At 38.1% G+C, this 24,811-nt stretch overlaps 1 protein-coding gene across 1 annotated transcript in view; it reads left to right on the top strand.

Moving 5' to 3' along the window:
• The window catches only part of Cntn5 (contactin 5), a 1,160,177-nt gene that overhangs the window by 765,846 nt on the left and 369,520 nt on the right, over window positions 1-24,811 (top strand). The window contains exon 7 of the mRNA XM_042280381.2: window positions 22,903-22,998. Coding sequence (XP_042136315.1) covers window positions 22,903-22,998 — 96 coding nt within the window. The remainder of the gene's footprint in view (window positions 1-22,902; window positions 22,999-24,811) is intronic.

The following is a 24,811-nucleotide window of genomic DNA, read 5'->3' as shown; positions in this document are numbered from 1 at the left end:
AATTGTTAATTTCAAGAGTCCCATGAATAAAATATCAAGCCATTTTTACCTTACAATTCCACCAATAATGAAAGACAATGGCCAGGAAAAAGTAGGACCTACATTTTAAAAATGTAAATATTTCTATATCGAATAGTGTCTAATAATCTTAATAATTAAATGTCAAAATAAAAAATTTAAATGGAATAACACATGCATACAAATAGGGTGTTACCTTGAAAGAGGACATATTACATCCATTTAAAATATTAGTTCAACACAGGGTTTACTTGTAAGCCAAAATTAATTCAACAATATATAGTAGCTGCCTACTATTAATCATTAGAAAGTGCTTCTGCATAATAACAAGTGTGTTAGTACATGCTTGCATGTTTACAGTAATTAATGAAATTTAATCAATAAATATTTATAGATGTTTACCTAATAAGGAAAGTGTATGGTTGTTACGTGTATTATATATATGCTTAAAACTTCATAATTAGATTCAAATTAAATCCATATTGTATATCATTTTATGCTGGAGAAGTAATCAACCCTTTTGAAAGCCTAATATCAATTATTGGACTAGTATAAGTTCTTGAAAATTCTTATATAATTAGTGATAAATCATGGAGAAGACAGTATCTCAAGAAGTGTGTAAAAATGTTCATAGAAGTGTTGGTTCTATTATTTATTAAGAGAAAATCTAGTAATGACTCAAATGTTCATCAACAGAAAGCTGGATAAATAAGACAGATGATGGATAAAAATGGAATAGTTTACAGCCATGAAACTTAATGAACCCAAAACATACATAGTAGAGTGAAAACCTTACAAACAGTATTAGGTGACATAAGTCACAGCTTTCTCAGATTATCACTTTCTTGAGATTCAAACTCAAAAATCACATTCTGTGATAAGAATGAGGGGGAAAAGGCAAAAATTAAAGGAACGATCAACAGAAAACTCAAAACTCAGACCAGATGGAAGGAGGGCAGGAGCAGACAGAGAATGGAAGAGAATGAACTGGAAATCTCAAACACACCACGCAAGTTCTGTTTTTAAATACTGTAATCAGTTCATGGGAATTGATTTAAGCTTTTATAATGAATGTCACAAAAACACTAGTGGTTTTATCATGTACTGCATTACAGATACACAACTGAAAATCATGAATGTATTAATTACTTTAGGCATCAATATGATCCTGACATTCATCACCACATTTTTTCATTTAATCCTCACTAGGACCACCCATAGCATCCCCCCAAGGCTCTCACCATGCATTTGACCAATGATATGGTCCTCAATAAGGAGACCAGAAAAAATACTTTATGCAGGTTGGCAGGTAGAGCAGTCCACACATGTGAACTAAGATTTATAACCCTCAAGAACCATTATTACAACAGAGTGGAAATATTACTCAATAATTAAGAATACAGCCAAACAAATCCCATTGGAAACTCAGCTTTGCATCTCATATCCTGGGAATGCTATTGATTGTCTTAGGGACCCAGTTCTTCTCTTCTGTAGAATGAGTTTCACAGAAGGGCCTGAGAAACATACATGTTCCTTTGATCTTGAGTATCATTATCTGTGATTCATGACTTAGCCTGTCACAAGATGCAGTTGGTGCTGACACTTTGATTTTTCTGAACAGCTAAAGAGAGAGCACAGCTGCAGTGTTTGGGTATTTATTTTCAATTAACACCACTTGACAAGGTTGGAATGTTGATTCTGCTCTAAGGATATTAGCTTAAATGACTCGAAAGAGCACAGAGACTCCCTTTAAAGAAACAATCGACAGACAACTGACAACAGCAAGCTGCCTAATGAGCCCAAGGCCTTGGTGACAATATGTCACAGCTCCTTGGAGGAAACATCTGGGACAAAGGGAAAGAGCAGGCATGGAATTTTTTTCTAAGTTCAAAACTTAAAGTTGATCAACATTTGTTTTTCAGTGATGAGTAATATATCAAGAAAGAATCTGAGAGGGATGGGAAAAATGCCCAGGAGACATTATCTATAGTGGTTCCCTCTGCCAGCCTGATCATAGATGATAAAGTACAGTAGAGTTGAGCATCTACTCTACAGTCAGGCAGCCCAGAGTTTGACTCCTGTCTTTTTCCCCTGTGTCTGTGGGGCCTAAGGGCAAGTGAAATTTCTCTAAGCATGCACTTTAACACTTACTAAATGTGGAAGTTAACTCTGCAGTTGTTAGAAGGTTAATTCATATAAATGTTTAACAATGTGCAAGCAGGCATCTGAGACACTACTGAGATATCTAGTATAGTTGTTTCATCATCACTGTCATCAACATACACTGGTTTTTATAAAGTTTAAAAGAGCAGATTGCAGATTATGGTCACCAATTGATTAAAGAACATCAAGGAACAAAACAATGCACTTTGAGATCATAATCTAAATGACAAAATAAATATATAGATCCTATACCAATAATAACATGTGATGCAAGAATTGCTCAATGAGGAAAATATATAAAGTATTCCATGCAGAATTTCACATAATTAATTATATAATAATTAATATAATATAAAAGTATATGCTTAAATCACCATTGATTCATTGGGTATTCCCAACATAAGCAAGGTGTACAATAGTGTCACTTAACTATACCATCATATATCAAGACATTTTGTAATACGCTAAAAATATCAAAGGCAATTCTCAACATCTTGCAACCTAAAACACATGTCATCATTGTTGCTAGCAAAGAAAAACTGGAAGATTTAGATTCAAAAGAAAAAAAAAAAGATTTTGAAATTTATCATCCCTCTGGGGAGCCAGAGACAATTTAGCAACAAGAACATATACTTTGATAATTGTTAACTTCTCAGTAACATATTTCTTTATTGAACAAAAATATATTAAGTCTGAATTGAATAACATGAAGGATTTTATATACACTTGTAGTGAGTAGCTGTTCCAGCCTTGACATGGAAACACTGCCACTAGTGTGGCAGCAAGTAACTGCCCCTTGGGTGTGGCCGAGAAGAGACCCCTTAAGACCCTAGATACCTACGTGCTTACTCTTTTAGCTCCTAGTGGTCCTGGAGGGTGGATTGCAGACCAAGTCAGAGTTCTCCAGAGAACTATCTCATCTCTCCCGATCCTGTAATTGACCCCTTATTGGTTGTAAGTTACCCCTGAAATAAACCTCTTTTAATTACCAGATAAACTATGTGGAATTGTCTTGTTAATTGAAGCTATATACACTCATATATAAAGAAAAGGAGTCTTTCCCATGGTAATGCCCTGATAATCTTGGCAGGACATGGTGATCAGGACACAGTGAAATAAGGCAGACAACAGATTCTTTTTGTTTCATAAATAGTGTGAACCTAATTGTCTGCACTAAGATAGATTATAGTATGCCACGGTATATTTTGATTAAAAAATATATTGAGCTATTCTGTCCATTTCTACACCTTGCACTATGAAACATATTTTTATATTTTCATATGTATCTAAATAGAAACCATCTCTTCACAAATGCATGCATGTGTGCATGAAATTTTTTTAATCTACTTGACTACAGCAGATAATATTATGTGTACTTTTAAAAAATTATGTTTAACCCAGCTTTGCATAACTTAGTCCTTTCAGGCTGAAGATCAAGAGAGAGAACATTCCACTTGGTTGTGTGGAGTTTGTACAGCTGTTACCATTGCCTTGACAGAGTTTTGCCTTGGAGGGGGCTGCTGATATCCTGGCAGCTGGTGTCATTGTGTTACTAAACAGAGGGAAGAGAGAGTTATTGCTTCCTGCTTCTGTTTCCATAGTAATTATCATAGCTGCCATTGACACTTTCCACCTATCAGGTGGGCAAGGGTATCTTGTTCTGGGTTCTGAGTGTAGTTTCATATTTCATATTCCAAAAATTTTATCAGGGAACATCTCAGTGTATGAATGATAAATGTTCTTTCCTGTCATCACTTTTGAGAAGTGAAGTCTTAGACTTGGCAATGTCCATCATCAAGCTGTCAGAGTTTAGGACCAGGGAAGACAGCTCAGTTGGTAAAGTGCTTGCCTGGGAAAATTGTAACCTAAGTTCTATCCTTAGTGCCCATGTGAAAAACTACAGGTACCGACGTGAACTAAGAGTCCCATTTCAGGAGGCAGAGATAGACAGATCCTTAGGGCTCACTAGTCAGCAAGTCTAGCCTAACCTGCAAATCCCAGACTCTAATGAGAGAACCTCCCTGTCTCAAAAATTGTGATGGAAACTGGTAAGATTGCACAGTAGTTAAGAACACTGTCTGTGGTCCTAAGGGGCCTAGTGATTCAACTCCCAGCACTCACAAGGTAGTTGACAAACCTGCTGTACATCCAGTGCCTCTAATGACCTCTGAAGATATTGCACACATGTAATTTACAGACATACATTCGACACCTGTACATATAAAATAAAAAATAAAGAAATCTTAAAAATGAAGGAAAGAAGGAAGGAAGAATGAAAGAAAGAAAAGAAGGAAGGAAGAATGGAAGGAAGGAAGGAAGGAAGGAAGGAAGGAAGGAAAAAAGGAAGGAAGGAAAAAAGGAAGGAAGGAAGGAAAAAAAATGAAGGAAGGAAGGAAGGAAAAAGAGTAGGTATAGGGCTTGTAGGGAATCGGAGTAATAATATCTAAATTTGGACTCAGTTCTCTACACACACACACACACAGAGAGAGAGAGAGAGAGAGAGAGAGAGAGAGAGAGAGAGAGAGAGAGAGAGAGAGAGAGAGAGACTTTAATTTTAATACTGTTAATCTCTGTTCACTATAGAGGCCAACACAGGCACCAGACTTATAACTGAAATAAAAATAACTTTGATCAGCCAAAATGTAAACTTAGAGCTGAAAGGTAGAAAAAGAGGAGTCTCAAATTTATAGGCTTTTTTCTTCATAAGTTTTATGCTTACCACCTGTAAAAAATAAAACTAAAACTTAAAAAGAAAAGGAATTTTCAGTATATCCTGACAGGTACTGACAGCAAGCAAAAGCATAAATCCACTGCAGCTGGATCAATGACTTTAAAAGTCAACACATATAAACTTTCACTATAGTAAAAATGACTTTGGTTGTCTTTTCCTTCAAAAAAAAATTCACTCTGAGAGTAAAATACCAAAGATTATGTAGAAAAAGACAATTTTTATCTCTAAGTCTAACACTATGACCATCTGAAAACCCAACATCAAAGTGGAGAGAAACTCACATGGACTCTGAGCTAGGCTTTATTAGATCAAGAAGCAACCTAACTTTACCATGTGAATAGGGGTAGCTCTGGGGAGGCAAAACTTGGTGTGAAACACATATCCCTTTCATCAGACACAACATTACAAGGTCGGTGCCTTGCCATTCACTCACCAAAGTATGATTCTGTTCATGCCACCAAGAGTTTATAAACATGTAGATGGAGGTTCCCATCTGAGGGGAGAACTCAGAAGTGGGCCCGGAAGAGGCATCTTGCATCTATGTTCTGTAACCGCAGTGAGGAAATTCTGAAGATGAGGCAAAAAGAGACCTAGGTAGTTCTAGGTACTGATAATTTAGTGTTTACTGGTCTCTGAATCCAGTGTCTAAAACAAGGCTTTCAGGAAAAGAGAATCCCACTGGAGCCCATCAGAGATGCTGTGAATGAATGCTGGACCAGGCAACTGAGAACAGACTTACAAATGCCGGCTTTCCACATTATGATCCGAGGCATCCCAATCTTCACTGCAAATGAAATGAAGAAATACCCATTTCTGGAGCAAACACTAAGTGTACCCATTCTTCTTTAAAGTAAAAAATAAAATATCAACAAAATGTGTCTCAGAGAGGGGGAAAATCAATGTAGGGGAAGTGAGATATGTCAGAACGATGAGCAGATAAAATAACAAAAGTAAGTACTACACGAACTAGGAAGTTAGTTTTAGTAATATGGCTTGGCAATTATGACTGAATGCTGAAACCCGCCATAAATAGCAACATGGTGAAGAGGTTACAGAGTGGGCTGGTAAGGCGGCATGAAAGGGCAAGGATGCATCACTCAGTATGGAAAACGTCAGCTCCGCAGGAGGAAGTGATGGCTACAGGATGAAAAACTGATGAAGGGTGTATTGAAGACCAGCAGAAGAGTCTAAGACACAGTGTTAGTGAGTGCTGTTGACAGAGCTATCTCGGTTACCACCATGAAAACTCTCTAACATGAACCAATGAGGAAAGGGCCTTGAATATGGAAAGGAACAGGGGAATGAAAATTGGAAAAGAGAAAGAAAAATCTCATACCAAGCAAGAAACAGAAAATCCAGCAGTTGTCAAACACAAAGTGAGGTCAAGTGTTGAAGTTGGGAAAGGAAATGTGTGAGGAGTCTATTGTAGTCTATAAAATACACAAAACTTAGCATGCATTGGAAAACAACATTGATCCAAAAGAGAAAAGACATTTTATAAGTATTATTCATTTAATTAAAAAAATTGAACTGACCAATACCTCAATTCTCAATACAAAATATTAAAAGATAATAGAGACATAGGCTAGTATAGAAGAAAATTATAACAAATGAAATGTAAATGGGAGAGAGATGTTTGTTTTCCTGTCTGAATGAAACATAAAGATCCCTTAGTTTTGAAATTTTCAAAGATTCCAAAATGCTTCCAGTTTGTTGTTAGGAGAGAAGTACTTTATCATACAGTGAATCACAAACACAATGCTGTTTCAATTACTAGGGAGAGAGAATGTGAACAGTGCTGGATCCAGAGATGTCTAACAAAAAATATAGCAATAGGAAAAAAAATTGTCTAAGTCCTAAACTGAGAAGAGCAGTAATGATTTAAAGTTCTGTTAAACCTCTCCATTGGAATAGAAGAGAAATTAAAATGTTCTGACAAACATTACTAATAAAAGAATAAACATATTTCTTCCTGTCAAGGTGAAACAATTTAGAAAAAAAAAGACATGTGAAAGATATAAGGTGTAGTTCTGTATACGTGTGCATTGTGACAGAGTTGAGATGGAGAAAGCACTTACACTGAAGAGGACAGAATAGGATCGACATGCAACTGTTACCACACATGTGGAGTAAAATGACATACGTATGGCACATGTAGCCATATTGCATTAGCTACTATATATATTTGTTTTTATAAGGTTTTTCATATATGTGAAGATATATTTGACCATATATATATATATATATATATATATATATATATGGATATATATATAGTGACCAAATATATCCTCACATATATGAAAAACATATATATGTATATATATATAAACAGTAACTAAGATGTATATGTATATCGATGTTCACTTGTACACATCAAAGTAGAATAGGCAGGAGATGGTCCAGTTGACCAAGGCTGGTGTAACAATGGGAATGAAATGAAGAGTGTTGTTATCCATGCAACTGAGTCCTGGAAACTTGACTGGGTGGTGAAGAGGGAATGAAGAAAGGATAGACACACACACACACACACACACACACACACACACACACACACACATATATATATATATATATATATATATATATATATATATATATATATATATATATATATATATACATGCAAAAGGTGTCCTGACCAAGAAAATAATCTAGTTAATAATAATAACACCTGATCTAGCTAATAATAATAACACCAGAAAAAGAATGAATGAAACGACAATCTTTCACTGAGTTCTCCTCAGGGGCTTGTGCTAGAGGGACTCCCAGGTCAGCAATCAACTGTGCAGATGTGGCACCACCATGGTGAAGCTTCCTGAAAAAGCTAACTCTTAACTAGGAATCATGTGGACTTACGTACAGCTAAAGACAGAGAGGTTCCAGAGGGGAAGGAGGCAGAGAGAGAAGGAGAGATAAGTCTTGTGTGCACTACATATTAGAGAAGAAAACAGCAGTTTCAATGGAGTCCAGTCTAAACCAGTGGCTTTTAAATCTAAGCAATGAGATATTAAAAATGCAATGAATAGCCACGTGTGCAGAACTGTGTGAACACTCCTGTGAAGTCTTATGGCGAGCTACAGCAACAGGGGAGACTGAAGGAGGGGGTGGCCTTTATTAATCAAGGATTAGTCAGCCCAAGAAATGTGAAATGTGTGACTTTGTACAAGGCGTGGTAAAGTATACGAAACAAACACCACTGGAGTATAAATGCACTGAACCACAGGTTATTGAAGTAATTGGCCTCATTTATTGTTTTTGGTTCTGGGACAGGTCTACTCTGTAGACAAGGCTGACCTTGAACTCACGGATCTCTGCTTAACCCTGCTACCAAGTACTGGGATTAAAGTCCTGCATCACCCCACCATATGTCACATTTTTTTTTTGTTGTTGTTGTTTTATTTTAACTCTCAAGGAATTTTTAAAAAAATGATACTGTTAGACTCTATTAAAATATAAAGCAGACATATCTACTTTAAGATTTGACTTGCTTTTCAAATACTGGAATAATAGCAGAGTAAATGTCAACTTTTTAAATTTAAAGGGAGCTTTGTGAAATGGAAAAGTACTGGAACTCTTTTTATTAATCCTAATTTGAAAGATTATACAGCACAGAGAAATATTTGAGACATCTCTATTGAAGGTGCAAATCAGTTTCTTGTCACATAGTGTAGTGGGTAGCCATTCCAGCTTGGATCTGGAAGCTCCAACCCCCATTGAGACTCTGGCAACTATCACGCCTACGAGGCGGGGCGAGGGGAGGTGCTGGAAACCTGAGAGCTGGATGGGCAAGCGCTCGCTCTGGGCGTGCTCTCTCTGCGCCTGGACCCTGGATGGTGGAGACTGATTGTGCTGAGCTCCAGAGAACACCGCTGGATTGCTATACGCCTTCCCCAGACCCCCGCGACCTATCTGTTCCTTCATTTGTAAGTCATCCACTAAATAAATCTTCCTTTTAACTATGTGGAGTGGCCTTTATAATTTTCCCCAATATCTGGCGCCCCACGTTGGGCGCCATTTGTTGCCGGAAGGCTTCTCTCCAGGTTCCCCAAGCCCCGCAGTCCCACAATCCACATATAAAATAATCACTCAGATGCTTATATCACTTATAAACTGTATGGCCGTGGCAGGCTTCTTGCTAACTGTTCTTTTATCTTAAATTAACCCATTTTTATAAATCTATACCTTGCCACGTGGCTGGTGGCTTCCCAGCGTCTTCACATGTTGCTTCTCCTGGCGGTGGCTGCAGTGTCTCTCCTCCTTCTTCCTGTTTCCCCAATTCTCCTCTCTCTTTGTCCCGCCTATACTTCCTGCCTGGTCACTGGCCATCAGAGTTTTATTTATATAGAGTGATATCAACTCAGTATTGTAAAAAAAAAAAAGGGGGGGGCGGAAGAAATGGAATGGATAGGTATAAGATATGATGGTAAATCATTGTATATACTAGTAAACAAACTTGGTAAAATAGCAACCTTAGACAATTTACACTGTAATTTGTACTGTTATAGATTCTTATATGTTGATACAAATGTAAACTATTTTTATACTCCTGTTTAAGATAATTTGTATATTGATACAAATACAGAACTATATTTGTTATAATGTACATATATTTCTACTCTTATTTGAAACATTTTTATATTGATACAAATGTAAATTTATATCTGTCATACTTTATATATGTTCTACTTCTGTTAGGATATTTGGTATATTGATATATATTTAAGATTATTGTCATATTGCATATCGCACTATATATTCCTACCTCTGTTATAAGTATCTTGTGTATTGTCACAATTTTGAAGTCATCGTTCTTCACCATACATTTCCTTATAGACTGTTTACCTTATTTACATGAAGCCTTAGTCCTTAGGTTATTTCGGTAGATAAGATTTATAGATTTATAGTCGCCTATGCCTGTCATCTCTATAATTACGTTAGTTAGGTTATCCAGATTTACAGATACATAGGTCAGATGGACAGGTAATCTTCAAACACTTCATAGACCTAGAGAATATGGCATTTAAATAACTTAGAATTCTGTTCACGTGAGGCACAATTGCTCCTGGCTGCACCAATTGATCCCGAGAGAATGTTGGGCTTCTAGACATTTCCATTTGGAAGTTTGTCTTTTTGGCACAAAATGGCCTACGGGACAAAGAACTGTCCTTGCCTTGATGGCTGACAGTACAAATGCAATGCTGTCCTTTCTGGACAAGCGGGACACAAGGAAAGTGACCACTGTACTCTGCCAAGACAGGGTAAGATGGTCTTTCAGAAATCCTGCTTCTGAAAATGGTCTGTCAGATACTCTAGGCCTGTAGCCAATTTGAATGCACCAACAATGCTGAGAAACATTAGGTGACTGTCCAGGCTGCCAGCTGTCTTGGTCTACTCTTGCAAGACTCCCGAAGTTGCTTGCATCCGTCTACCATTTCTCAAGTACCATTATGTTCCTTCTCAGGTCTTTGATGGGATTGAAGACTAGCAGTTATAGTTACAACTTAGTATATATAATATCTTAGATAGAACATATTAAGTATTAGATTCAGGTTCTTTAGGATAGGACACCTTTGAATGATCTTTATAACATGCCGTTTACCTATGCTCTATACTTCTCTGGATTTTAGAATGTGTTTCTTGCTTGATATTGTTTGCATTGGTTGTAGTTACATCTTATCTAGGTCATTATCCCTCATTATTTCTGGACAATATTTGATAACCATTCCTTTGTATATAGTCTTGTATTAGTTTAGAACCTTCTTATTTAGACAAAAAGGGGGAGATGTAGTGGGTAGCCATTCCAGCTTGGATCTGGAAGCTCCAACCCCCATTGAGACTCTGGCAACTGTCATGGCTACGAGGCGGGGCGAGGGGAGGTGCTGGACCTGAGAGCTGGATGGGCAAGCGCTCGCTCTGGGCGCGCTCTCTCTGCGCCTGGACCCTGGATAGTGGAGATTGATTGTGCTGAGCTCCAGAGAACACCGCTGGATTGCTATACGCCTTCCCCAGACCCCCGCGACCTATCTGTTCCTTCATTTGTAAGTCATCCACTAAATAAATCTTCCTTTTAACTACGTGGAGTGGCCTTTATAATTTTCCCCAATAACATAGCTTATTATTATTGATCTTGAACTTTCTAAACGATTGTGTGAAATAAGAAATAGAGAGTAGTGTCTAAATAGCAGACTATTATTTGTTAGTAAGGAATTTTTATATCATTAAACCCCCCAAAATCTATTAGAGCATAGTTAATATTTACAAATTTTAATAAAGAAATTGTACAAGAAAAAGATAGAGATGGCCACACAAGGAAATATATAAATCTTGGATTCTTTAAAGACAAAAATTAAAAGTAGGTATCAGTGAATGTTATTTGAATGGCTGTATAAGTCCTCAGCATGAAATAGAGACTGAATTTATACTCATTAAAAAAAGAATGATAGGAAAAACTAAGTGTAATGGAGCAGAGACCATGTGTCTTGCATCTTCCATCCTTAGCGCTGTAACATAGTTCTTTAAAGTCGGTAGATCCTCAGAGCTTATTGGATGAGTCCCCTGTGATTTCTGATCCTACTTCCTTTAGAATTCACTGTCATTGTCTCTGTATCCTGATAGCATCACTGTCTCCACAACTGTAAGTCTTATACATCGTTGCTGTCAAAATGTCCTCATGGTGCCTATAGATGAGGCTCTCAGCCATCAGTAACTGCACTGTGAGTTTCATCTTTGCACTCATTAGCGGTGCTACACTGATATTCGTACATAATATTTCTGAGCGTCAGTTCCTCATTAGCAAAATAAATATTTTTTGAACAGTGAAAGGACTGGACAAGATACCAAAAGAGCTAAATGAATATAGTCATATATATATATATGTATATATGTACATATGTATATATGTATATATAGATAGATAGATAGATAGAGATAGATAGCTATAGATAGGTAGATAGATATAGATAGGTAGATATTTAAAAATAATATCATGATGTTTTGTAGGTAGCAAGTATCTAGTAAATACTAAGAAAATTTATGATTCAGGTGGTGGTGGTGCACACCTTTAATCCCAGCAGTCAGGAACCAGAGGCAGGCAGATATCTGTGTGTTTGAGGCCAGCTTGGTCTACAGAGCAATTTCAGGACACGTTCCAAAGCTGCATAGAGAAACCCTGTCTCAAAGAAAACAAAAAACAACAAAAAAGGAAAATTCATGATAAGCATCATCTCCACATCTTTAATAAATTTGATTTTAAGTGATATTGAAACTCTGAGTTGTTAAGATTATCATAATTTTAAATAACTCTTATTGATCATGTATTCTCTAGTCAAGAGCATAAAATAGTCTAAGATTTTCCAAATCTAACTCAAGTTAGAACTTAGGTTTATCTACCCAGCAACATTAACAGACAGATGTGATGGCTCACTGCTAAAATCCTAGCACCTGGAAGTCTACCACAGGATGACTGCATGAGGTCATGGACAGCTTTAGACACATAGCAAGTTCCAGGCCAGCCTTGGCTACAGAGAGACAGCCTGTATGAGAAGTAAAACAAATGAAACCAAAACAGAAGAATTAAGTGTTTATTAACACACAGCAAGCAGAGAAGGAATATTTATTTAATGGAGGAAAAGAAATGAACAAAAAATTGAACTCAGTTCAGTAAATATATGAGATGCTGGCTACAGGATAAATACATTCCTTCCCACATAGAATAATAATAATGAACATTTATAAAGAACTTACTATAAACTAGTCTGTACACTAAATTTCTGTTTGATAAACACAAGCTTTCTCCCTTGATAATGACATTGCAGAACTTATGATGGACATTACATGCATGAGGACACAAAGGCGTATTCATGGTTATATGAGTATAAATGGAAGGGCCATGACTCCAGTCCTAGTGAGAGGTTCCAAAACTCAACTCTCCATTTACGTGCATGAATAGGTCAGAGGCCAACCACAAGTGTTTCCCAGTTGCCTTCCATGACTTTTTGAGTTAGAGGCTCTCACTGCTTGAAATCCACTATTTTGACCAGGCTTCCCAGCCATCAATTCTCAGATATCTGTCATCCATCCCCATGACAAGTGCTCACCTCCATGCTAGTTTTTTTCACATGGTTTCTGGGCACTGAATTCAGGTGTTCATGTTTGTGGAGCAAGCACTTTAGGTGTTTAAATGGATAAAATATTAAAAACAGTGATAACTTGTTGCATGTAAAAATTGCTTGATAGTACTTCATGATAACCTTGACTTTGCCATTTGAGCTACACCGCTTCAAATATTTACTATCAAATCCCTTACATAAAAAGAATTGTCTGACTAACCTTAGACTAGACTGTGAGATGCCCTCGACAGTGTGGGTATGAAGATTCAATAACTGATTGATGAATGAATGTATCTTTCTGAGATATCCCAACAATTCCTAGGAAATGCTTTCATGTACTTGACTGTAGAGGAGCTTGTGGGGCAACTGTAAAGAGAAGCCAAAAAGTAAGACATTATAATTACATAGGGTTCATCCTTCATGTCACAACTAGCTTTATTCTATAAAGACTTACTTTATGTGTTTAAAAATTTTCTACACAGAAGTAACCTATTTTGAAGAAGTTATTTAAAAGTACCTTTAAAAAATTTCTAACATGAGGATATTAATCAGGTAGAAATGCATGAATCAGATTTATTCACTTCACTTTGCATCTACTAATTTTTTAAGTGCACATTTATTCAATAACTAAATACTGCACACCAGGTATAAGGAATCCATTCCCCATGCTCTGGTTTCTTGCCTGCCATGATTTAGTATTTATTTTCTCATAATAGACATTCTCCATATGTAGAAGGTGTTATACCTAGCAAATAGAATCATTCTAAAATTATGCATTATCCAAAAATGACTTTATCCTTAATGTAGCCTAAATAAATATCACAATTAAAACTTCTGGATATATTTAATGAGAAGAGAGACTGCTGGCCCAAGGGCAGTGATGGGATAATTGCCTTAAAGGAAAACATGAGGTTTTTTAACAAATTGTAAGATGGATTGAAAATTGATCACTTAGTTGCTGAGTCATGAATTAGAGTAGCTTCCTAAGAGGTTTTAATTAAGCAAGGTGTAAAAAATGCAGATAGAATGGTTAAGGTTGTATCATTTAAAAGAAATATATGCAAATTGGCTGTACTTGCCTTAAGTGCAAAGTAGTAAATGAGCTGGGGGAATCAAGAAGGCAACGATTTACGTTGCATTGCACTTTATATGGAGCTGGGACTGTCCCAAGTGCTCTGCAGTACACACAGCAGTTGAAAACAAATTTAGTGGAGGAAAACACTCAAGCATATATATTAGTTGATTATGGAAAATCTTCCTTTATCCACAGTATGAACCAAGATACTACAATTACTGAGAGTCTCACGCAATTTGGAACTGTGTTTGCTCAGGAATGAAAAATCTGTTACTTTATTAAAGTGCATAATGCTTAGACTGACAAGGACACTTTTATACTCAGAGCCAAAGACACCATCTCAAAAATCAGCCCACCAGCGAATTTTCACTGTGAGGAAAATAAATATCTATATTGCCAAGAGCAGATATCCTAGACCCAGGGGTCAGTGGTGAGTGGTCTGTGGATATCATGAACTCGGAGTAAAAGTATATATATATTACATTTATATATTTTTTCTCATTGATGTTCACTTGTACACATCAAAGTAGAATAGGCAGGAGATGGTCCAGTTGACCAAGGCTGGTGTAACAATGAGAATGAAATGAAGAATGAAGAGTGTTGTTATCCCTGCAACTGAGTTCCAGAAACTTGACTGGGTGGTGAAGAGGGAATGAAGAAAGGATAGACACACAGACACATGAACAGAAATGTTAGCATTGGGTTGGGTATTAGCTATGATGGAATGGCAGCAGCAGGAGCAGCCATGAAACTCAGTATATTTATGTTTACACCTGACTCAAGCAGTGGCTTTACTCTATGCAGCTAAGGAGGAGGCAGGTTTGGCAAAGCTAGCTAAGGGATCTCCAGCAGCTGTGACTCATAGTTTCTGCAAATACTGTTGTTAGCTAAAGATCAATCATTCATAACAGCCATAATTGGACAAGAAAAAGGCTTTACCGTTCCTCTGAGAATGGTCAGGGAAAGCTTTGTCCTTCCCATTTGTCTGTGTGCAAGTCCATGACACACATTCACTGAGGACTTCACCCACTGCCCACAGGAGAGAGACTGAAGATCATTTAACAAAAGATTACAAGCTATCTGAGAGACAACCAAGAGGTCCATGGCTTGCAGGAATTGATGTGCTAAAGGACTTGTGAGTTTCACTGCACCCTCCCCACTCTCCCCAGTCTCTATGGGACTTTAATATGCAAAGCTTCTCTCTCTCTCTCTCTCTCTCTCTCTCTCTCTCTCTCTCTCTCTCTCTCTCTCTCTCTCTCTGTTTTGTTTTGAGACTGGTTCTCATTATGTAGCACAAACTGGCCCCAAATTCACTATCCGTCTGCTTCAGCCTTCCTAGAGCTAGGATTACTGCCATGTACCATCATCCTTGACTTCAATTTCCTAAGGTTTTGCTGAATTAATGCTAATCAGAATTTGGAAAGAAATGGACTTAGAAATTCAGCAATTACATTATTTATGTACTTGTTTACATTGTACATAACTATTTGTCAAATAAAGTTTAGAGCCTCTTCCAGGGTTAATAAACCATCCCCAAACTATATTAACACACTTATATGCATCATGCCTGATTTGAGAATATTTCCTCATATGTGCCATTCATGACTGTAATAGCATTTAGTAACTTATAAACACTACAGAAAAATTCTAACATCAAAACTATGTTTACCATGCTCTCTGAAGAATTTACCTTTCCACAAAAGTAGCTATAAATTAGTTTCACTTATAAATGAGTTTTAAAATACCTCTTTCAATGCAAAAAATGATCTGGCTTCCTTTATATCCAATGTACAATTGGTGGACCTCTGGCTGGATGATTCTGTCTGATTATAACACACAGCAGCAGCAGCAAGGCATGGCCAGCCCTTGTCACCCAACTGCTGTGTATGACCATGGAACACTCAAGCTCCAAAAACTGTCCTCAGGACTTGTCATCACCACTTACAGATGTGCCTCATCTCGGCTGTATCTAAATGCAGTCCTTAGCTTTGCTTAATAAAGTGTATTCTTGAGATGCCTGTAATTATTAAACTGATACTTGTAGATGTAACCAACCATTGTATTAAATAAGAAACACAGAACCAATGTAAAGAAGAAAGCCAAGGCGTCAGAGCTCAGAGCTAAAACCTTACCCTTCCTCTTGCGGTGGTCCTACCTCTCCGAAAGAGACCTGCTTCCTGTGTGTTTGTCTTTATATAGTCTTTCTGTTCTGCCTTCTCATTGGCTGTAAACCCAAACACATGGCTGTCTCGTCACTGTGTGTATGTACAGCCCTCCAGGTCTTCTATGGTATTGAGATTAAAGGCGTATGTCTCCAATGCTGGCTGTATCCTTGAACACACAGAGATCTACCTAGCTCTGTCTACCAAGTGCTGGGATTAAAGGCATATGCCATCACCACCAAGACACTCTTGCTATGGCTCTAATAACACTGACCCCCGGGCAACTTTATTTATTAACATACAATTAAAATCACATTTTAGTACAAATAAAATACCACCATAGATACTCTGCAGAAATAACTTCATTAAAATACATTATTGGAAATGTGGTATTATGCTCTATTCAGAACTAACTTAGTGCAAATATTTAAGAGAATTCCAGCACTATTCCATATAGTATAATACAAAAAAATAAAGAAATAGTTCCATTGGTGAGAAGCATTCTAAGCTAACAGCTGAAAATGCAGCTTTAGATTAAAATAAGAAAACAAAATCTGGCTACTTAAAATACTGATGTAATGATCATGAATGGTCCTGTCCTCCTGGCTCTGCATTTCTGTTATTGTCACTTAACATTGGTGAATTTCTGTGTTCTCGTCAACAAATGGAGCTCTTGGGCCCACCCTGTCTCCCATTGATCACTGGCTGTAAGTTCACAATTGACAATAAAATACACAAAGCTGGTGTTTTTGTGGCTTGCTATATAGCTACCATTCAGTAAACACAGTTTTATTTTAAGAACTGCTATTAAGAATCTTAGGTTTGGAGCTAGTGAGAGGGCTTCATGGGTAGGGGCACCTGTCACCATGCCCAGTGGCCTAAATTGGATTCCTTGGACCCACAGGGTAAGAGAAAGCCAACTCCTGCAAGCTGTCCCCTGAGCTCTACCCACATGATACGGCAGGTGTGTGCATCCCACGTGCACATGCTCCCAAGATAAATTAATGAAATGTAGTGAAACATTCAAACAAGAATGCTGGCTATTAGACTGTGGTGCATACAGATAAATGGCTATATCACTAGAAAATGCTAATATAAATCTTTCTGTACATAAAAAATACTTTCTTTCTTACTCACATTCTCACCTATTAGCCACTCACTTTTTAGAAACTACATTTTAGTGAGCTATCCTTATTGAAGATTATTTCTAAATTGCAAAACCGCTTTTGTCCAACTTCAAAATATTGAGTGGCTTTTGACCTAATGGGAGTTTTAGAAACTGAGAATCAGTCACATGAATTTTGATTGGCCCACTTATCACTTAACAAGTGTGTGAGCACAAGCTGTTTATGTTTGCTTTCCATATAAGTTTAGTGATATTTGTGAATGGTGATAAATGTCTTAATTTTAAATTGCCAGACTAGCATACAAAACACCCCATGTTTGAACACAGGTGTGCATATGCATCCACAGCCACCCATAGACACAAGTATTTGTCCTCTCTCTCTGTCACACACACACACACACACACACACACACACACACACACACACACACACACTGCTAGTAATGTTTAAAGTAGAAGTATTTGTACCATATTTCCAACTTGCTGAAATTCTTGTAGAAAAGGCAGCAGTTCCTACAATTAGCTTAATTAAATACATTGTACTTCCAAGCTTTTTGTTTTTTAAGGTTTTTTAGTATTAAAAGTATTTCTGAATTAAAGCTGACCAGTTTTTCCCATGGGACATTTTGTCATGCATGTCATGGGACAAATAAAAAATCTGCCATGACATAAATAATCCTGAGGATAAAACATAAACCATGGCTCACCTGAGGCAAGGCTTCCCTGTGTAATTAACTACTCTGAGAGGCACTGTTGCAAAATATGTCTCCTAGCAGTCACAGAGGCTGGAGCTCAGGGGCTGACCTCATGCAGCCAAATATCTATTCATTGTGAAAAACAAACACAACACAAATTGCTGGAAATTTTATGGAAATTACCTTTTATTAATGGCTTTACTTTCTATGTGAAGTACAACTCTCAATTTTAAGAAAAGGTTTAGGACTTGTACCTAGTCAAATGTGTGTCTCTAGCACTTTTAAAATGTGACTAAGGAAGCTCAGAGTATCTGCAGGTTGCAGCAGCTAGCACCATCTACAGGATAACCTCAGAGCCGAGGATAAGTCAACCCTCAGCCTGTGTATGACCACGCCCTTTAGAATACTTGAGAAAAGGAAATCCAAGCTCAGGGCACAGTCTAGCCACAGCACTCCATTCACAATTCTGGGGCATTTCTTCTCATCTTTAAGGGCTCATATAATTACTTCAATTTCCTGTGTTTAGTATGCATAAATTTGTTATCTAGATCTCCCATGACCATTTCTTTCTTCTCAGTTCACTGTGTTCTTTCTCGCCAGGGCTTTGAAATGATTCTTCCCAGGGAATAATGTTCCAGGTGCACATCCCTATGGGATGAGAATCTTCTTAATGAATTGCAAACATACCTAGTACCCTTCGCCCCTGCCCACCCCCTCAAAATGTGATGATTTTGAAGTCTTGCTTAAGGAAATCCTTTTAACCTGTAGCATCAGATAAATATATGCTTTTCCTCAGTTACCAGTCAGTTTAGTTCTTAAAATATTTGTGACACCTCACTGCATATAATACTATCTTTGTTTTATCTACTTTTCAGTTTACTCAAATATGTGATCAGATTTGTCACCATGGGCCGGTAGTCTCAAGTACTTGAGAGGCCAATGCAGGAGGGTCACTTGAGTTCAGAATTTCAAGGCTAGCCTGGGCAACATAAGTAGATACAGTATAGGAAGTTATATTTTTAACTCAAGAAAGAAACAGTAACTAAGAGAAGTCATTTAGGAAGGCAGATGAGAAATACAAAAGGGATGGAAGAAGAAGAGAAGGGAGAGGAAGGGAGGGAGCAAGGAAGGAAGAGAGGAGCATTGGTGTCCATGTGTTTATATCTTACAGTTATGAGGCATGTATTAATCACCCATTAATATGGTTATGGCAAAGCTACGATATTTTAGGCTCATGTACCCATATGATGGCCCAGATATCTCTAAACTATGGCAAAATTACCCAAGTCAGCATGATTAGACTACATATCTATACCCTTTTCTGTATCACTGGTACCCAACTCTGTTTGGAATGCAGTGTGCATGGAGGCAAGCAAGGAAGACACTTGCCTCCTTTCTGTCCAGAGTACATGACAACATTTGTGCAGAATCAACAGTCTATCATCTGGGGCGGTTATTTATTGTATGCCTCTCTTTGCATGTAAAGGTCTAATAATCCTATCATCTACAGTTGTAATTCAAGCTCTTTGTTGAGCTTTATGTTTCTTAGTGCACAAAGCTCAGATCAGAAGCCAGGCTTGTAGCTCCTGGGTTCTGGATCACAGACCCAGCCTGCCACTTGTCTGAATGTCATATGACTTATAGTAGCTCCCAAAATAGCTACTTTCAGTTTAAAACTCAAACTGTGGTTTCAGAACCACATCAATGGAATCTGTATCCTTGGGCTTTGCGTCAATTGCAGAGAAAAGATGCCTACATTCTCATTTCTCTCTTTAATACAAAAATAAGAGGTAGTAAAATGATCAACATCATTGCTGCATAATTGCCTGCTAAAAGATTTCTAAATTTCCCGAGTACCTCCAAATGCACTGTCTGCTTCCAGCCAGGTGTGCCTGAACTCAGTTTACACTAGCCAGGAGGTTTACCATAGAAGTCATGCTTCATTAAGTCAACCAGAGCCTTGTGTGGGGAAAAAAAAAAAACAAAAACCAAAACCAAAACACTTAACTTCTCTGTTATTTCTCTGCATTTAATTTTCAAACATATTCATAATTGAAACATGGCTGTCCACTTCCTCTGTCAGTAGGAGAGGCTTTGGATTCATGCAGGAGTTGGCTAGAACCCCTGCATCATATGGAATTTAGTGTGAAATTGTCACATGCCCTTCTGCTCAACAGAACCAGCCTTTAGAAGCAGAATGACCAAGGTAAAAGACAGGACATATCACCAGATGTGGCTGCTTGACCACAATCCAGAACTATGAGCCAAAAAATAAATCATTTCTGGGCCTGGGAATACAGATGAGTAATAGAGTGCGTATCTACCCTGTAGAAGCCTGAGCTTCGGTACTCAGCCCCCCAAACCAAGGCAAAATGAAAACTAAAACATCTCTAAACATTAAAAATATTTATAATTGAAAAATATGCTTGGCTTGTTAATGTTAGTGCTGTGGTCCCTAGGAAATAGTGAACCACAGGCAACTCTGTGAAACGTCTGGTATTGTATTGTGTTCACACTGATGCACGGTGAAGCATGGACAGCAGCACATGATCTTTCAGATCACTGGAATCTCAAAGGACAGTTCAGGACAAGTATTCTGTGGTTTTCCTTTCTTCATGTTTTATTTCTAGGCTGACTCTGCACTTTAAGTCCCCAAATGGAGGCCCTAATTTTTAATTGTTGTCTATTAAAATATTCTTTTTAGCTTAATAAGTTAATTGGAATTGCTAGATCATGCATATTAAAGGAACTTGAAGGAACTGTGTGAAATATGTGTGTGTGTGTTTTAGTAATCATTTCATAGTCAGTCTAAATAAGTTGATATTGAGCAGGTTTTGTCTTCTATAAATTTGTGAATTTGGTGAGGAAGAACAGGCCCTGAAGATAGATACCCATTGCCTCATTCTGTGATTTCTGCTTATCCTTCCAGCAGGCGAGTCTAAAAAGGCCAACTTAAAGCTTTTGTCAAACTTTTACCTTCATATCTAGAGCACTTTCCAGAGAAAGAAGATCTAGGCTCTATCCCTCAGAGTGAGTTTGCACGCAGTTAAAGACCCGAGCCACATGCTTTTGTTCCTCACACAAGCAAACACATGTTGGATCATTCTGTGCTAATGAAGCAAGAGGCAGACATTCTCCCTGGCAGATACCCACAGAATGGCCTTGAGGGGGACACGTTTATAGTCAAATGGAAGAGTTTCTTTTCTTCTTTAAATGATTAGTTTTTCTGTTTTCCAATAATGACACCCCACCTTATACAATAATTTAGCAAGATTGTTCTTTGTACTCTGTCTTGCTACTGTGTAGAAAGCCTCCTTATTCACCATGTAGCAAAGCATTCAGTGTAAATGTCTCAATTTTCACCATTCAGTTCTCTAACCATCATTATATCTTCACAAAGTCTGAGTCCTCCATCACTGGGGCCTCGCCTGAAAAATTCTGGTTATGAGTTTAAAAATTAAGGAAATTATTTTTCATTAAAATGTCTGAGCCTTCAGGTAGCCCCAGCCACTGGGAAGACTGAGGTGGGATGGGTGTGGAGGACATGATAGACCTGGGCTACATCGTGAGTTCAAGGACAGCATGAATGAGTGAATGGGACCATGCCTGAAAATTGAAAAGTTACAGCATGGCGAGACTGCTTCAGTGTCGTGTAGTGTCAGCACACACAAAGCTCTGGAGTCAATACTCAGGACCACAAAAGAGGGTGGAAACTTATGTAAAACTAGTTACTGTCTCCTTCACATCTACCCAGTAGATTATCTTGTTTAACTTAACAGTTGTTAGGTCAATAAACAGTTAAGTTGAGACCCTATCTTATTTGCATTAAACATGGTATTTATAGAGAAATTTTAAAAATGAAAAAATTAATTTATGTATAATAGAAAGCATGGCATAACAGTTTTAAAAAGCATGGAAACATGATACTATAGAGAGACCTCAGCTCTGAGAAAATAAACCACCATTTGTAAGAAACTATTCTCAAAATCATGACAGTGAACAAACTAATTTACTGACAGGGAGATAATATCTGTGGGTAGTGTGATAAATAGATCAATAAACAGCAATTACAAAAAAACAGAGTCCCATTGTCCCCTTCAGGACCACTTTCTTTTAGGACTGTTTTCCATCTCTGTAAATTAATGTAATTTGGAGGAAGGCAACTGACCCAGCACTACTGTCTCTTATACACATAAGTTTCAATAGCTTTAATATGCCTGGGCTAACCAAAATAGATGAGTTTAATTAATTCAAAGGTCCCCTTTTATCCCTCCATAAAAATGAAAGAACATGACGTTCACATCCACTCTCACAGAAAAGAACATTTCACAGCCTCATTAGATTTCGCTAGAGCACACAGTCTCTCTCATTTTGCAAACTCACGCTTAGCTTTACACACACTGTAGCATGGCAGCTAATGAGGTAGCAGGCTGGACATGTGCCACCCCTAAAAACTGTGTGTATCTCCTTGTGAAGGACAGGCTTTCCTCATTGAAAGGTCAGTCTGTAGCAAATAGTATTAAGAAATTACCAATATGTTCAAATATTGTATTGTTTTTAGTTTCTTTCTGCAATGACAACTTAGAATGAACAGGAAGTACACATAAATAATGGGGTATTTTTGTGAATACTAGACTTATTTAAACTGCTGTATTTAACATTGGGTGACTTTTGATTTATTCATCAGACCCTCCTAACAAAAAATAAGCAAAAGAATCATTGTCAGGGTAATAATAGAAAAATAAGTGAAAATGACCACAGTACTTTTTTACTTTTTATTGCTTTTGTACAAGACATCTAAATGCTGTGTTGTGTTGACAGATCTGGGAAACTTTAGTGGCCGGACAAGAAGTGCAGTCTCTGTGAGGGAAGGCCAGGGGGTTGTTCTGATGTGCTCTCCGCCGCCTCATTCTCCAGGTACAGTAGCACCCTTCTATGTTTTCACTATTCTCATGCACTGTTTGTTCACTCTGGGGTGTGACAGGTGGCCAGATGACATGTACGTGGGTGCCATGAGATGTATCAACATGCATGAGTAATTAACAACCACACACCTTCCACAGCACCGAGTGGGAAGCTGCTCTCCTGTGGTACAGCTGTTTTCTTTTCTTTCTGTCCTCTGTTGTCACCATGCCTTTGCCGCCACTGGTGAGGACTATGTGGTCCAGAGCAAGAGACATGAAACCTCGCAAAACTGGTGGAAGTGTCGGATCTGAGTGACTGCAGAGAGGCCCTTGCTTCGGAGTACAAGCTCCCTAGGCGATTGCTGATGGTGTTGCTTGCAGCACGATACCCAAACTGCTAAGTTTCAAACAGAGCTCCAGTCACCTTATGTCTGTGTTAGCAATAGTCTTGCTTATCAAAGTGAGGCACAGAGGAAATCACCTCTTGGAGTGGTGGGAAACAGAACAGTAAACGATGCTACAAATCATTGTATACCCCTTTGCCAACTTGCCGCTAATTCTATTCATTTTGTTCAAGTCTGGTGGCTGGAAATGTGTATCTCTTGTATCTCAGTATATCCTCTCTGGAAAACAATTTAAGAGAGTCTGACATCAATTAATGGGCAGCCAGATGGTGAATTCTCAAAGCCACTGTAAGGAGCCTGGCTTTGACTCTAAATAAGTCTGCATGTTAGCCTGCTCGAGCTGCCAGATCAAAATGCCACAGGGTGGATGGCTTCAACAACAGGGACCTCTTTACAGTTCTGGCTGGTAGAATTCTAATGGGAGGGTGGGCATGGGCAGGGTTTGTTGAGGGCCCTATCTCTGACGTGTAGATGACTTACTTCCCTGCTGTGTTCCTATGTGAGAGAACACTAGAAAGGACTGAGGGACAGAGTGGGTTTAAGCCACCATCTGGCTGCATAAGGTTTCTCCATTTTCTTCCTGTCTTGACCAATGAGCCTCAAGTAACCAGGCACACTCCTGCCCTAGCTGTCCCCCAGGCCTGCCTCTCTCTCTTGCAGGCATACAGCCGCATCTGTCCTTCACAGCCACACCTTCTTAGCAAGGCTTTCCTAACCTCTAGTGTTTCCATTTTTACCCCTGCTTTGTTTTCTCCACAGTATCCACCATTTAATACACTGTATAAATGTATTTACTCTACAATGTCATTTTCCATTATCCTCCGTTATAGTGGAAATCCCACCAAGACAGACATCTTATAGGCTTGGCTCCCTCTTGCACCCACATGCCAGAGATCAGCACAGAATTGGGGCTGAAAACATTAATAAGTGAATCTATGCACATGTTCAGGAATGAAAGTCATATGTTAAAGTTTTGGGCAGAAATGACTGTCAGAAACTTGGACATAGAGTGTAAGTAAGAATAGTGCAAGGAGGATGAGCTGTGTGTTAAGCAAGCCTTTCTGGTGGCCTCCCTTTTGCCTCCTTGTTTTGTAAATGAAGACAACCTAGAAGCAAAAAAATGAACTCAGATTCATAGCATTGGCATGAAAACCATATTATAACATTTGATATTCTCACTAAAGCAGGGACTGAAACTTGAAATGTTAGAGGTCACTGTGGCTGAGAAATAAAAATTCTGTTCTAGGGCCATGCTCCTTCTACTAGACAGAGCACTTAGGAAATGCCTTGGGAAAGTGTATTCTAAATAATTGCTGTGGAGTCAGGTCAGGGGAAATGGGGGCCCAGGCTGGGTCTCTGCATCACCATGCACAAGCTCTAACTTCATCAGTGGCCTTGGCTTTGAACACATGAAACTAAGAG

Source organism: Peromyscus maniculatus, chromosome 7 (assembly GCF_049852395.1).
Source record: "Peromyscus maniculatus bairdii isolate BWxNUB_F1_BW_parent chromosome 7, HU_Pman_BW_mat_3.1, whole genome shotgun sequence".
NCBI lineage: Eukaryota > Metazoa > Chordata > Mammalia > Rodentia > Cricetidae > Peromyscus > Peromyscus maniculatus.
The sequence above is the reverse complement of the archived record's forward strand: the minus strand, read 5'-3'. Positions and strand labels throughout refer to the sequence as shown.